General features: G+C 38.5%; 2 protein-coding genes across 3 annotated transcripts; one reads left to right on the top strand and one right to left on the bottom strand.

Annotated features, from left to right (window-relative positions):
- Window positions 1-32: 32 nt before the first annotated feature.
- Window positions 33-2,950, top strand: LOC113762020 (transcription factor DIVARICATA-like). 2 transcript variants are annotated; one of them, XM_027305256.1, is made up of 4 exons: window positions 33-450; window positions 608-792; window positions 1,035-1,432; window positions 1,974-2,950. In XM_027305256.1, the coding sequence occupies exons 3-4, from the start codon at window positions 1,047-1,049 to the stop codon at window positions 2,422-2,424; spliced, it is 837 nt and encodes a 278-aa protein (XP_027161057.1). In that variant the 5' UTR covers window positions 33-450; window positions 608-792; window positions 1,035-1,046; the 3' UTR covers window positions 2,425-2,950. The 2 variants fall into 2 exon arrangements, with proteins under 2 accessions (XP_027161057.1, XP_027161056.1); XM_027305255.1 differs by having other exon boundaries at window positions 608-1,432.
- A 4,965-nt stretch (window positions 2,951-7,915) lies between these two features.
- Window positions 7,916-13,328, bottom strand: LOC113760918 (coronatine-insensitive protein 1). The gene is made up of 3 exons (XM_027303670.1): window positions 12,530-13,328; window positions 9,544-10,051; window positions 7,916-9,060 (listed from the first exon to the last, which is right to left on the bottom strand). Exons 1-3 carry the CDS (start codon window positions 13,009-13,011, stop codon window positions 8,239-8,241), a joined length of 1,812 nt encoding a protein of 603 aa, XP_027159471.1. The 5' UTR covers window positions 13,012-13,328; the 3' UTR covers window positions 7,916-8,238.
- Between the last annotated feature and the right edge of the window lie 1,779 nt (window positions 13,329-15,107).

The raw sequence follows: 15,107 nt of genomic DNA, 5'->3' as shown, positions 1-15,107 counted from the left end.
AATTCATAATTATTTGGTGTCGGATGCCCACCACGAGGTGAAATGGGTGGTGGGTAGCATAAAAAACTTGTGCCATTGCCGCTAGTTCTGAATCATGATCCATATCCATTTCCATCTGAGAGCCGCCGGGCCAACCTAAGCTGAGCATGTAGACCAGACCAGATCGCTACTACTAAGTAATAACTGCCAAGTAGCAGAGCAGTCCCAGCACTATATAAACGACACCAGACTGCAACAGTTTTGATCAACCGCAACTATCATGGATTGTCTCGTCTTTCGTATTCAGACCTGAAGAGTTTGAGATTGATAGCTTTCAATTTCAACCAACGTTCGTACATAGTTTTGATGTCACCTTTCCTCTTTCTCATTCTGCTTTCTTTTGCTTTCATTCACGATCATCACCACCCCCATCTACGCTTCTCTACCACTGCTCCCACCGCCTACTACTAGGTACTATCGCTGTTTTGATTCCCTTCCCTCTTTACTGTACCTGTTTTCCTTTACTTCTTTCTCTCTTCTTTGACCCGTTACGAATTTTCCCGCTCCATCCTCACTCGATTTTTCAGAATTATTCTCATTTCTCTTCTGGGTTTGGTTTTTCTTGCAGATTGAGCAGAGTATCAAGGGACTCTTTCACCGCTGTTTATTCTTCTAGTTTTTCCCCCTTGGTACTTGTACTCTGGTTAAGAAACGGAAAAAGCAAGGGTTTTCATTTTTCAAGGGATTGCTTATTTGTGGATTGTGTTTAGTGGCTGAGTGACTTGACATTGGAATTGTTGAGGGTTCTAAGAGGTAAGATCAGTTGGCCAACTTGTACTTTTTCCAAGATTCCATTGATTCTGTAAAGGTGGGGGGAATTCTTCTGCTAGATTCTTCGTTTTGTGCTGTTTATTGAAAAGGGCTTATTCTGATTCTCGATAAGTGATTCTGAAATAGTGCCTTTTGGTTCACTGAAAAAATTCCAACTTTTATCTGTCTTCTTGGAATATATATCTTCAAAAATATGCTTGTGGTTAATTGAAGAAGGCTTTCAGATATTGCTAGCTATGGAAACCTTGTATCCAGCTTCCTACATAGTGAATTCAGACTTGTTGCTGAAAGAGCTTAAGAGCACAAAATGGACTAAAGAGGAGAACAAAAGATTTGAAAGTGCTCTGGCAATGATTGATGAGAAATCTCCAGATAGATGGTATAGGGTGGCAGCTATGATCCCTGGAAAGTCGGTGTGCGATGTGATTAATCAGTACCAGGAATTGGTGGCAGATGTTAATGATATAGAAGCTGGTTTGGTTCCAGTTCCTGGGTACTTGGCCTCTTCTTTCACTCTGGAATTGATGGATAATCGAGGCGGCTTTGCCACGTTTAGGAAAAGAGGAAGATCTATTGATCAAGAAAGAAAGAAAGGGATACCCTGGACAGAAGAGGAGCATAGGTGAATCTTCGAAACTCTGTTTTTTTCCTTTACTTTTTCTTATTGGAAGCAATTTCTATGGTCATCTCTGTTGCATAAATACCGTAATTCGCTGCTTGACAAACGAAAGAATGGTTAAAGCGTCAGTTTGGACCAACACTGTAGCCACAAAATAGGAGAAAACTTTTAGTTACGAGCACTTGATCTTATCATCTATTAGTATGAACTTTGTTGGTGATGTATGTGGCTTTGCTTTCACTTTTTATGTAGTAACAAGCGTGGAAATTTTATAAACGATGCTGTTTTATAACTAGCAGTGTGACTCTACAAAACTAGAAAACTGATCAAGGTGCAAGTTCAAGCCACATAGGAGCTCAGAACTAAGATCAGCAAATATTACTAGATGAATTTTTCTTAAGGGCTGATGCTTCTAAAAAAAATATTTTTTTTTCAAATCTTTACTCTTCTTAGTAGGTCAACCCAATAGTTTTCCGTGTTGAGCTTCAAGAACTTATTTTTGGGCTAGATATGTTGACATTCTTCTTTGTGGCAACCAAAATAGGAGGTTTCTAATGGGGCTTCAAGCTCATGGTAAGGGGGACTGGAGGAACATATCCAGGAATTTTGTGATATCCAAGACTCCAACCCAAGTTGCCAGCCATGCTCAGAAATACTTTCTAAGGCAGCTTTCAGGAGGGAAAGACAAGAAGAGACCAAGCATCCATGACATAACAACAGTTCAACTTCCAAATAAGACTCCATCTGAGGATAACAAATCGCCTTCTCCAGACAAGTCCGGGCTTTCACCTGTGCAGAAATCCACCAATGCATCCAACATGTTGTTTGACTGGAACAACTCAAATGATGGAGTGTTGATGGTTTTTGACTCGTTGGACCCTAATGAGTCCTTAGGATCTCTATTTGATATTGCTACACAAGGTCGTTATGCTGCTGGGATCCGTTCTGCCAATTCGAAGTTCCACATCCAACCAACGAAGTATGTACTTGGGTGAAGGACAAAATGCCACTCCGGTCAATGAAATCAAGTGCAAAACTTGAATTCATTCTCGTATTAAGGACTATGCCTTCTTCATGTATTCTTGTAAATCCATGACATCTAGAAAAGGGCATTATCCTGCTAGGTATCTTTCATACTTGAGACTGTAGGTGAAGAGTCTGTAAGTTCCACTTCCTGAAAATTCGAGTGGATCAATCATTTTGCATAATTGTCCTTTCATTTTCCAAGCTAGTGTATAATCATGAAGTAGACGACGGCCGGCCATCTCTCAGGCACAGCACCAATGTCCAACAAAAGAAAGATCTGTACATCACATTGCAGCTAAGGATGTAGCTAACAGTTCAATTTCCATTTCATCATATAATCATTTCATTTATCACAGTGGTTCCTCTAATTCCTTCGGGACTAGACCAGTAGCTTCCTTATGGTTTCATTAGCGAATCTTATCATTGATGATGTAAGCACGTGATATTATTGCCTACAAATACAGGAAAAAGAAGCTGATAGCTTTTTTTAGGCTCTTTTTTTTTTTGTTTTTTTGTGGCTCTGGTAAGTTAATCGGGAAAGCTGGCATTTCCTCTCAGGAAGGTTCGTGATAATTTATGAAATTTGCATTGTGGTTTTACTTGTGGAACAGTTGCATCACGACCATTATGTTATGTTCAATCACAACCCCCATAACCATAAGCCTATATTTGTGATTTGCCCAGTCAGATGGAGTCTGTAGGCGAATTAGATGACTCAGGCAGCACTCTGGAATTCCACAGCGTCTGATTGGCGATTGCTCGTTTTAATTTCACCTTGGCCGCTTTCCGCCATGCTCAAGACTGTTCACTTTGGCCAAGTTGACTCAGCTCCATCACCATCACTTTTTGTCGAGCTGACTCTGCATTCCACTACTTAAAAAACGCATCTTCTACTTTAATTCAATGTAGAACACAGAGAAGAGAAAAGAAAAGATCCATGTGATGTGTGTAATGTGGCGTTTGATTTAATTCTCTTGGTTTATTTATTGGGTCCAAATTGCATCTTTTCTCTTTTTCAAGCCATTGGTCGTCTGTGGCTTTCCTATTTAGCGGCACAGGTTGAGCTTCTCTTTCAAGTCTTTAGAGATATCATTAGCTTTTCAGAATCTGGAATCACACTTTTGCCAACCCCCCCCCCCCCCCAAAATTTTCTTTTTTTTTTTTAAACAAAAGAAAAACATCTAATAAAATCCTTTTGAGATTTAGCTTTCACACTCGCATCGAATGTAGAATAGCATGATGATTTAAACAGAATAAAATCCTGTCTCTCCTTTGACCTTGGGCTCCTCCTAGCTATTAGCTAATTTGGCTAGCATGAATGGTTCTTCCAAGTTTTTCTTTGAAGCCATCATTTTGTTCATCTGGTTCTAAAGTGGGTGTCTGGTTAAAAATAAATTGTAAAATTTGAATTTATTTGACCGTATGAGCCAAGTTATTATCCTGTGTTTGCCAGCCACTATTTCTCCAGTCATGATGTGCTAAATGCGAATCCATGTTATGGCATTTTACCTGATAACCTTCTTCTTGTTAAATCAAATATGGGAAGCTAAGTAAGCTTTAAGCTTTGTTGCTTTTCCTGTTCTTCTTTTTTCCCTTTTCTGAAAAGATGGGTTTCACTCTCTCAAAATTTGGGATCTCATACTAAAGCTTTCTCAAGAAAGCGGGACGAAATTGGCAAATCATATCAATGCAACCCAGAACAGCAAACCACCCCACCCCACCCCAACCAAAAAAAAACCCAAGAAAAACCATATCGCTTAGAGTTACTGATCACAATTCACAAAGCCCCGGAAGAGAGGGGTGCCCACAAGATGTCTCAATTATTTATAGTTTTCTACTTGTAGTTAGTAGTTACTAGCCTAGTCCACATTGCAAATAGGGAGATACGTACATTCTGTATTCAACCACTAAACATATCATCAGATTGTGCTCTATCATTATTTTCTTGAATGTTTTGATCGAACCCTTCATGACATGTTAGAAATTAGCCTTTCTTTTCGACAATAATACTAGGTAAAGTTGATTTAATGGCACTACGTATCTGAAGGCATTATGTAATGAGATGCCAAACAGGAAATAAACTCAACCTAATAATGAATAATATGGTGCGATGTGAACCTTGATTTTACAAATTGGCTCCATAGGCCAAATTTTACTTTTTAACTTGTCCCGCTTTTGGATGCTCCTCGAACCAATGATTAATGTTATACTGACAGGGTAACAGTTTCATCAAATTCTTGTGAAAAGTGAGATACCAATATATAGCTTGAAGCTTTTTCTTCCTTTATATATATATTTCTTTTCAAAATGATATACGAGCTAGCTATGACATAGTGAGTTCATCTGGTACGAAGGAGGGTTTTATGGGGACTGGAAATTAAGTGGACTGATCACTAAAACTGCAAGTGGTTGGCTTTCCGCAAAGAGAAATGAAGCAGACAAATATGGTGCTTCCTAAAATGTCGTCTTGTGATTATATCTAGCTAGCCCGCGTATAGAATAGTGCTCGGTACTTGCTGCCCTCAACTCTTGCCGCAGCCTTGCAGCTAAAAAGTAAAAAATGGCAAGAAGCAGAAGAAGAACGACCATCTCTCCAACTTTAGTAATAGAAAGTTCAAAGGCAACTTGCATACGTTTTTGCTATTATATACACAGTTGTTCAAGCCTTTTTAAAGTGAAGGACGAAACTAAAATTATTGGTAAAATGCATGCATGAACCACAAAGTAGCTCACCTTGAAATAATTTAACTTTCTTACTCTATTTTTATAAATGCCACTTTCATGGATCGCATGTCCAAAATTTTTATAATCACTGCAGATGTACATGAAAGACGATTCACGAAAGCATATATTACAGCACAAAAGCCACTGCGGGCTGCGCCTGAGACGTGAGAAATGTTGCTCTTGATTTGATGAGCAAGGTTTTTCATTTGCGTCAATATCTATAGTTTCTTGACTGTTATAAATTGCATATGTAGTTTAGTTCTCATATCATTAAAGCTTCAGGACTCATTCTGATGGGCCATTTAAAGATATGAATCTGGATGCTGCATTTGTTCGTCCCACCAGCCCTGCAAATCCTATCACCAGAGAATACAGTAGGATACAACTTTATAGCGTGGCAAGGAAAAGTAGATCTTACTCGGGATCCAACCCTTGAAAAGATATCTTTTTTTTATTTTTTAAGCTTTTTCTATTTCATGCTTGAGTACTGCAACTTTTTCCTACGTTCCATCGCGTCATTTCCAAATCATGGTTTAATTTTGTCATCCCTCAATCCTCATCCGCTGTTGAAAAATCTCTCGTCATTACCGCTGTTATTCGTTATCATCTTCCTTTTCCTCAGCATTTTCTTTTACGATAGTGCTACCTTTTTACGAAATCTTTGCAAGCAAATTGGAGGAGCCTTCCATTTTCCTATTTTCTCCTGAAGATCAACTAGGATAAGGAAAGAGGTTGAAGTTCAAGGCTTCTTATTGTCAAGTACTAGTGGAAAACGCAGAAGCGTGTACAAGTTAATGGAGAATTTTGACACAGGAAAAAGATGGAAGTTATTTTGAGTTGAATGGTTTATTCTTAGTAGAATAGATATTTAATGAAGACACAAATGAGATTCTAAAAATTGAAAAATGACGCAACAGTTTAGCACCAAAAGTTCTTAGTCCTCCTACTTATAACCAACTTTTTTTTTTGGGGAAGAAAATTGCTGTATCCAAAAATGAAAAAAAAAAAAAAAGACTGCATTTGAAAAATGAGCTAAACGAAACAGCCGAAAGACCATTCATGAATAATCTAATAATATCAATATGCTATTAAAAGAATCTCTCGCTATTAAAAGAAAAAATTGGTAAGGGAAAAGGTAGAAGTTTTCATATTTAGGTAATGAAAAAGGTAGAAGTGATGCTAAACCAAATAACTCGATTCGAACTTACAAGCTATTCAGTCAATAGCTAAATTTGAGCGTGCTTTAACCTTGCTCAAGGTCCAGTTTGAACTGCTCGTTTGAGATCAAAATTCTTGTACTCGAAGGCTCAGCGAGCCTAATTGAGCTTTTTATAATATATGTTTTTATTTTTGTATTTGTTATTATGAAATGTCAATTATATCCTTTATTTAAAATTATATGTTAGTTTTTATTATATGGGCTCGATTAGACTCGAATAGGTTCAATTAAGATTGATTAGACTCGATTACATTTAATTAAATTCAAATTCAAGCAAGATAAATTAAAATCGAGTTCGATCTCAAGTTCAACTTTTAAAAGCTGGTCAAATTTGAGTCGAACTCGAATAGCGTAGTGACCTACTCGAGTTCGAGTCCGCATTGTGATTCATGCACATTCATGTACTTAATGAGTCCGATAGTGGTGTGGTGTGTAGTTATTGATTTAGTGTCTCGTATTAATTTGAGGTAAAGTTGGCGAATCAACGACAATCTTTTTTAACACTAGTAAATTTTAGTGTAACAGTAATTTTTGATAAAAATATTAAAATTGCTCTCCTCAACTCAACCTAAACACGGTACCATCATAAAGTGACTTAATAGGGATATTTTTGTTAATCAGGAAAAAAAAAAAATCTCGAACTAAAATTGAGAATGTTCATTTGCCGTTCTTTAAAACATTTCCCAATTCTAGTGAACTTTTATTTTTTCCAGTAGGTCAACAAAGACTTTACACACACACAAAAAAACTTACTTTTCCCTTTATTGAAAAGAAAAATAAAACTTCACACGAGAAAATCAGTAACGCCGGTCGGGTCGTTAGGTTGCAGAAAATTTAATTGGGATTATCTGTTCTCTAACACAAGACCTGTGGCAAAGCTCCATAGAAGCATATTTTTGAATTAAAAATGCTTATTAATCTCTTCCGAAGGCTGGGGAGCGTGAAATCAAATTCTAAAGGGGACATTGATTTATTTTCATGTTTGCGAATCAAAATAATGCACATATATTCGGAATCAATATCGTATCATATATTCGGGAATCAATCCCCCCTTGTCTACTTTGGCTTCAAATTTACTGTCAGTATCGTTGCTTCTATTTCTTCCTTTTTTTTTCTCCTGATAATTGCATGGATCGTTGCTGTTGGATACAACTAGATTTTAGATCAAGTCACATGTTAACATCGGTGGCCGGCGAAGTCAATGGCATCTTATCGGAATATAGGAACCCTGCAACGCATCGTTTTGCAATAAATATGAGAATGTCAACTCAAATACTAATAGAATGCAACGCAGGTCAATTCCCCATCGTTTGCGAAGGAGCGAGTATACATGGCACCTACTTACTGGATCATTCATTTATTCCGACAAATGGCAAATGGTCTTAAGAGTCTGATGGAAAAAAGCCAGAGTTTGAACCATTTCCTGGATGACAATAAGCTTAAGGCAGATAGGTAAAAGCTTATTGGACCCGAATGATCGTCCATATTCAAATTTTCGTTCAAAATTTGGCACGGGATCGAAAAAATTTGCCTACTTCCCACACAAACTGAACACATATGTGTGACAGCTGAAACTGCTACAAGGCCGCAACAACTCGTCATCTCCTGAAACTTTTTAAGTAACGGCTAAGTATAGCGAGTCAGGAAGTAAAGTCACCTTGTGATCACCAGAAAGCTTGCTTATTACAAGGGAACAAAAACGTACAGGAATATTGAAATGAATAGAGGAAAAACTTGTCCCCCAGAAAAAAAAACCTTGAATTTATGAACAGCAGGCTTAACCAAGAAGACTCAACTGAAAGAACAACAAAATCTCCGAGATGGTGGTGTATATACAAGTTCATATAGCAAGAAAAGCTGCTGGCTCCAAAGGTACAACAGTTTCCGGAAAATCAGTTCTCTGTCCGGCAAGTGAATAATACGCAAGTATATGAGCAGGATGATCATGTACAACATCTTCACCATTTGGATTATTAACAAGAACACCCCTTGCAGGAATCAATTCAATGTTCCAGTAGTGGCGCACCATGGCTAATAGATCCTGCCCATTCACAGATGATGCCCTATAACCTTGCACCCACAAATACCTCAGGGAATTTAACTGCAATACAGCGAGAGCAAGTGCTTGTTCGCTGAAGCAACAGCCCCTCATTTCCAGCTTTTGCAGGCAAGGACAGCCTCTAGAAAATGACAGAAGACCAGCGTCTGATTCCCCTACACAACCAAGAAGCATCCATCTTACATTTGGGCTGTACTGCCCAATATAACTGAGACCAACATCAGTGAGACCCCCAGCCCTAAGATACAGAGCAAACCTTTTAAGCCTAGAGCAACCAATTAACAGAGATCGAACTCCATTGTCAAGTGGAAGATCAGTTATCTTTTCTTCTCCATCCAGCAATACCAAGCGAAAATCACAAAGGTTCTGCAAGTATCTCCCCATACACTCCAGAGCCTCATTTGTAATATCAGAAACATATACAGCCAAATATTCCAGTTCAGTGCATCCCTGAGCAAGGACTATTAATCCTCTTTGTGAAACAATACCTTCTTCATCCTCCATTTCTTGTTCATCAGCACCTCTTTCAATCCTCAGCCTTTTTAACCTCTTGCAATAATGAGCAAGAACCTCCAATCCTCTATCTCCAATCACATTCCTCGTCTGTCCACACAGAAGACAGAGAGAGAAATATCATAAGTAGTTCGGTACGCTTAAGTAGTTCAGTACATCAAGCTTCCACTTTCTACCACAAACATTAGTAAAAGCATTTTTACCACCGGTAAAAATTGAAAGCAAGTTCATTACTCTTTAAAACATATATTGTATCCCAGGGTACTTAAATCTAATGCACCAAGCCACCTTCCATTAAGCTGTACATAAAAAGCTAATACTTTTCAAATCAATTGTTTATTTGGGTCTGGGACTAAAAGTAACAGATCACAAACAATTCCATCAATTACGGAACAGCTAAGATCAATTTATATGCAAAAAAATTGCATATAGATCAATGAAAGTGCCAATCCTACATGAAGAACCAGATATGAGAACTTGTTACATACAGATTCCTACATTATCTTTTTCATTGAAAAAAAAAAAAGGTAAAACTACTTATAGTGGGAGCAGTGGCAGAACTTTCAGTTTTACCTCAAGAATTTCCAATTTAGGACACCTTTGCAATAAGATACAGTGGCCTTCTGTGTCAAGAAAAGCATAAAGAAGATCCAATTTTCTAAGGCGGGCAGCAATAGGAAATACAATTGGCATTTCACCATTTCCCAGGTATGTCAGACCCAACTGGCATAATCTTTGAGGAAATGTCACAGCAGAGTATCTTCCTAGTTGGTCATTCGAATCACCATCACCATTCAGTTCTGGTTGAGCATTAAAGGAACCACCGGCAAACTCTTCAAGGGTAACTGCAGCTCGAAAGAAGCCAACAAGATCTAAAATATCACAATCACTAATCTTTAAACAGACTAGAGGACACCTTCTGGCAATTAGCTCAAGGTCTTGAAATTCAACTTTGTCAAGATCTGTCATGTAGAAGTTCAAATGTTCAAGACCTGTGTGATTCAATGCAATTTCATGGAGCCACTGACCATCATGCTCCTTTATGATGGTGCTCTCTTCCAAAAACAAGGTCTTTAAATTCCTGCAAAGACAGAAAGGCAATTGGAAAAAGGAACATGAGGGTAAGCACAGGGAAAGATATGAGAAGAAAACCCATACAATCATAGACAAGTAAACTCAAGATATTCTATAAACAAATACCATTACAAGTGCATGGAAAAATGCTTTGAAGGTAAAACCAAAAGAATTGTTCACTCGTAACTAACTCGTCTGTTCACTTGTTAAATTATCACTTTTAAGCACAAGAGTAAATTTCAGGGTCTTTTCCCAAACAGAAGCCATCCTTTTTTACCATCTCAGGCGCCGATTATGGACTGAACAAACTACAAGGGGAACTCACACTACAATGCCACCAAATCCAAGTCTTTTCCTACAGTTCATACATAAAAGGAAAGAAAGCATAATGACCAAGAAAGAGAGGAAGCAGTTTATGGCAAACAAGGCAAACATAGCCAACAAGAAGCCAGCAATATCAATTTTTTCCTTCATTAGTGCCTGTAAATTGATTGTTTAGACCATTAGTCCAAAATCAGTCATAGAATTATCTTCCAAGTTCCTAAGCCATGAGGTCCTTCAGCTTAGGGTTTAAGCATAGACAGTGTGCTAACTCCACATTTAGATACGCAAGTATCAGCCACAAACTTATGGCCAATTTGCATTAAATTTACATCAAAGTCCCAGACTAAAATGTAGCTCTCTTGCTGGATGTCAGGATACGACAACTGCAGTTTCCACACCCTGCATAGCACCAGACTGTAGCTAGTGCATAAAGATAGATAGCTCACATAAAATGCCAGTGTCTGCTCATATCAGTTCAATACCTCTTCTGAAATGAAGCTAGACTGCAACATGCATGTCTATTCTTCTCGACGAAGGGCTGCAGTCTATGCCAAATGAGGCCTGGGGTCTACTGAACTCAGGTCAACTTCACTGTTCAATGATACACTCACTTTAAATGACGCCATGCATTATGTCTGCACCTTACTCTCCTAAAATACACCAAATTGCAAGTACCAGAGGTGCACAAAAAAGGGTCAACACTTAAAGCTGACCACACTAGATGCTGGTCAACATTCACGAGCCCAAACACTCTGACAGACATTTATGATGCGTGCATGCTGATATGTTGATAATGAAAATGCATGACAGAGATTTCTCTATTGTTGCTCGACAAGCTGCTTAGCAGCATATATTCAAGTTAATTTCAAGATTTGCTGGACACAGGAAGTCGTATTAACAAGACAGTGTAAAGAGTTAGACTTGAAAAAATATCGGCCACTAAGGAAGGCAAGGGCAATTTGAAAAAAATGGCTCATAAAATCAACCCTCGAAGGAAAGGGTCTACAAAGACTGACTAGTCCTAAGCATGCATTCTCTTCGATTCATATTGCATACCTTCTCAAGAGGGAACCAGCCACTCTCAATTTAGCGTGTTCCAAGTTATTTGACTGGCCTAAGCGTCAAGTTTTATTGTCCATTTCCTTGCAGTAACCACACCAAGAACATAAAAAGATGGAATACAAGCTACTTCCTATATACAAATGAACCGCTAGAATAATATAGGCTATTTTCTACAAATTAAATGACAGTGATGAACCCAAGAAAAGTAGAGGCTATTCTCTCCAAACAAGTTTAAAAAATTAAGAGAGCAGAAAAGACGAGAAACTCTAAATTCCATATTCAGATTAACAAAAGTTTCAAAATTACGTAATCTTAGTTGAAATTTTGATTTTGTACATGAGACTAGAAAATCAAGGATATGAAGGCAAATAACTATCATTTTGGTATTGAATATACACGCTGGTTTATAGTCCACATTCTCATGCTCAAAATGCTATGCCATCTATTACTGGTATAAGATACTAAGAGCAAAGTACGAGTTCTCCAGAACAGTCAGGCGAATATATCCAATAGCAGGCTCCAGAGTAGGGAAAAATCTCGGAGACTGATGATTAAAAGGTCCATAACCAAATAGGCAGACGCCAAGTGCTATCCCTTTTGGATACCAAAATTGGACTTTCGCGTGAATATCTTTCTTTCACTTCTTCTTTTCCTCTCTAAACTTACATATTCATCAGCACCTTTATTCAGACTTGCGGCTAATAGAAAATGCATAATTACTTAACCCACATAGTCCTTCTGCCTTAACCCCTAGAAGTCCTACACGACTTCAGCACCTGACATTAATCAACATATACGGTAATCCTTTAATCAATTTAACCCAATATTCAGAAACAACATACTCACCAAAGAAAAAAGTATTAACATAATTTAAATTAACCACATAAAAATCAAATCTACAAACACTGAATACCACCGAAAACTACGTCCGAATCTCGCCCAAACATACAATCAAGAAAATAATTCACTAGAACACATTTGAGAAGTCAAAATAGATCATTAACTACAATACAGACAACACAGAGTGTGCGGGTGTGTGTGCGCGCGCGCGCATGTATGTATGTATGTATAAAAAGAAATAGATGAAAACCGGTATTACCTACAATACCGAGCGATATGGAGAAGCCCATGCGTAGTAAATCCGGAGCACTTATCCAGCTTAAGAACCTCCAGAACCCTACCTCTAGTGGTGGCAAGCAGCTCAAGATCCGCATCACTGACAATCATTCGCCTAAAGTGAAGCGATTTCATCTTTGGAAAAGATCTAGCAATTTCCCTAACCCAAGGGGTGACGTATCCGCCCCAATCCTCGGGAATCAAATTGAACATGGCGGCGCGTGGCTTCCCCTTGAGTTTCAAGGACTCCAGATGAGGGAAGCGGCGTGACAACTGGTCCGGCGTGGCCGTGTAGCAGAGCGCCATGGTGACGTGCTTACGTGTAATCGCGTCAATTTCATACCACCTCCTACACACCAGAGACACCGCGTCCCTGTCACGCGAGTCCGTGAGATAGGGTATGACTAACCCGTAAACGGTGTCGCATGCACTGATATTCATCCTCGCAGCGTTCCGATCCCCCATACCAACGATTCACATAGAAACAGATGTCAGAAAAAAAATTAGAAAGAAAATCGCTAGTACTTGAGCACTAGTTCCAGACTAGGAGGAGGAATGCTAGTACATCGATTTCAAGAAACGGGGGGGTTGGTGGGTGGTGAGGCTAAGACGGATGAATGTGCGGCTGAAGAGGCAAGAGAAAAGAATAAGAGGTGGTGGGGGCCGGAGGGGAAAGAAAAAATGGTGGAGGAAAAAGACGAAATGCTAATGTAACCAATGGGGAAGTGGACGTAAGACTCAAGAGAGAGGGGATGGGGAGGAGTGATGGTGGTGGGGGCACCGGGAAATGGGAGAATTTTATATTCACTGGTACTAGTTATTGGCGAGAACAGTGAAGTGATGAGGTGGCAGGGGGTAAATGGGGAAATGGGACGAGATTCGGGATTAATTGCCCGTAGATTCTGTTTGCGCCGGCATTATTATTTGAGCTGCTATTTACCTGGGGTTGAAGCGGGGGTGTTTGTGTAAGCCTTGGCTCTTTTGCTGCGGTTCCCCGTTCGCCTCCGGATCATTAAATATGGGTGCATGCTCCCCCCACCCCCCCTCTCTCTCTCTCTTTTTTTTGGCTTTATTGATTATTATTTGACTCAAGTTCGGAGTTTTTTTTTTTGTAAAGTGTTTCAAACTTTAATACTAAAATTATTTAGTTGATTTAGCTGCTTCACGAACCAATTTCAAATTAACCTTATTTATTTTGATTATTAAGTAGTTTGATTCATAAATAATAGCAGTAGTAATAAAGTTAATTTACATTGAGGAATACTAAAAGAAATGAGCATGTAGCTACTTTGTTGAGAATAATTTTGACCATCTCATGGGGAAAAGGAATTAGGTACCTAAACAGTAGTACTACTGCTAAATAAGCAAGCAAATACGGTCATAACACAACAAGCGATTTTGTGAAGCAAGCAAATCATGCTGTGGTTTTTTTTTCTTTTTTGACATAATAATAACATTCTTATAATCTAATTTATCCTATTATAGGGAGCTTATCCTATTATAGGAGTTATAACCTAATTTATCCTTTTATAGGAGGCGTTTTTCTCTTGGGTCCCTCTCCTTCTAAATTATAATAGATTAGATTATAGAAATTTTATTCTATAATCTATCATATTTTAGGGACATTTTTTCTCTCACATCCTTCTAGATTAAGATGGATTAGGAGGCGGTATTATAGGAAGCGCCTTTTTTTTCTTTTTTGCCATAACAGTAATATTTTTATAATCTAATCTGTCCTAAAGAAATTGTGTAAGGGGGTATGCTCAGCACTTTCTTTGAATTTTTTTTCACTATAAGTAAAATTCTGACCCCAATCTATAGGTCAAAGAGGAATATGGTCCATTTTTAATGACCACTAAACCAAAACTCAAAATGATTTAAAGGCTTTTCTCTACCTTGGTCAATACTAAAGGTAACGTAGTCCCTTTCCTTTTTCTTTTTTTTTTTTTAAATTCGAGAGGTAGGAGGGAATTACGAATGCAGTCCATTTTCAGCAACGGTACAAAAAGTTAACATCAATTTTTTTTTTTTTCTCAAACGATAACACTTTCATTAGCCAAATCAAAAGTTACAAAACAGGAGCATGTGCTCCTACATCTTTACTAGCTAAACTACATAGCCAGTCAGGAAATGATTCCTGCCACACCTTCTCATCTACCACTCGTAAGGCATATTTAGCCAAATGGTGAGCTACAGAGTTCACTCCCCTTCTGACAAAGGAGAAGGAACATTCAATGAAGTCCATTCTGAGCTTTAAAATATCAAACAGAATGACTCCCACACTTAGATATTCTGCACTCTTTACGTTAAGTTTGTCAATTATTGCTTTGCAATCCGACTGTAACACAATCTTCCCCCAACCCTTCTGCTTTGCAATGATCAAGGCCTTCCTGATTGCCATAGCCTCTTCCACAGCCGGATCCCCAATTCTATTTTCACTCCCTGCCCAGGCCCCCACCAAGGCACCATCATCGTTCCTTGCCACTATCCCCCATCCAACTTTCCTCTCTTGCATGTGCAAACTAGCATCAGTATTCATACAAATAAAACCTTTGGGAGGA

The sequence above is a fragment of the Coffea eugenioides genome, chromosome 2 (assembly GCF_003713205.1).
Source record: "Coffea eugenioides isolate CCC68of chromosome 2, Ceug_1.0, whole genome shotgun sequence".
NCBI lineage: Eukaryota > Viridiplantae > Streptophyta > Magnoliopsida > Gentianales > Rubiaceae > Coffea > Coffea eugenioides.
Note: the sequence above shows the minus strand (reverse complement) of the source record. Positions and strands in the feature narration are given on the sequence as shown.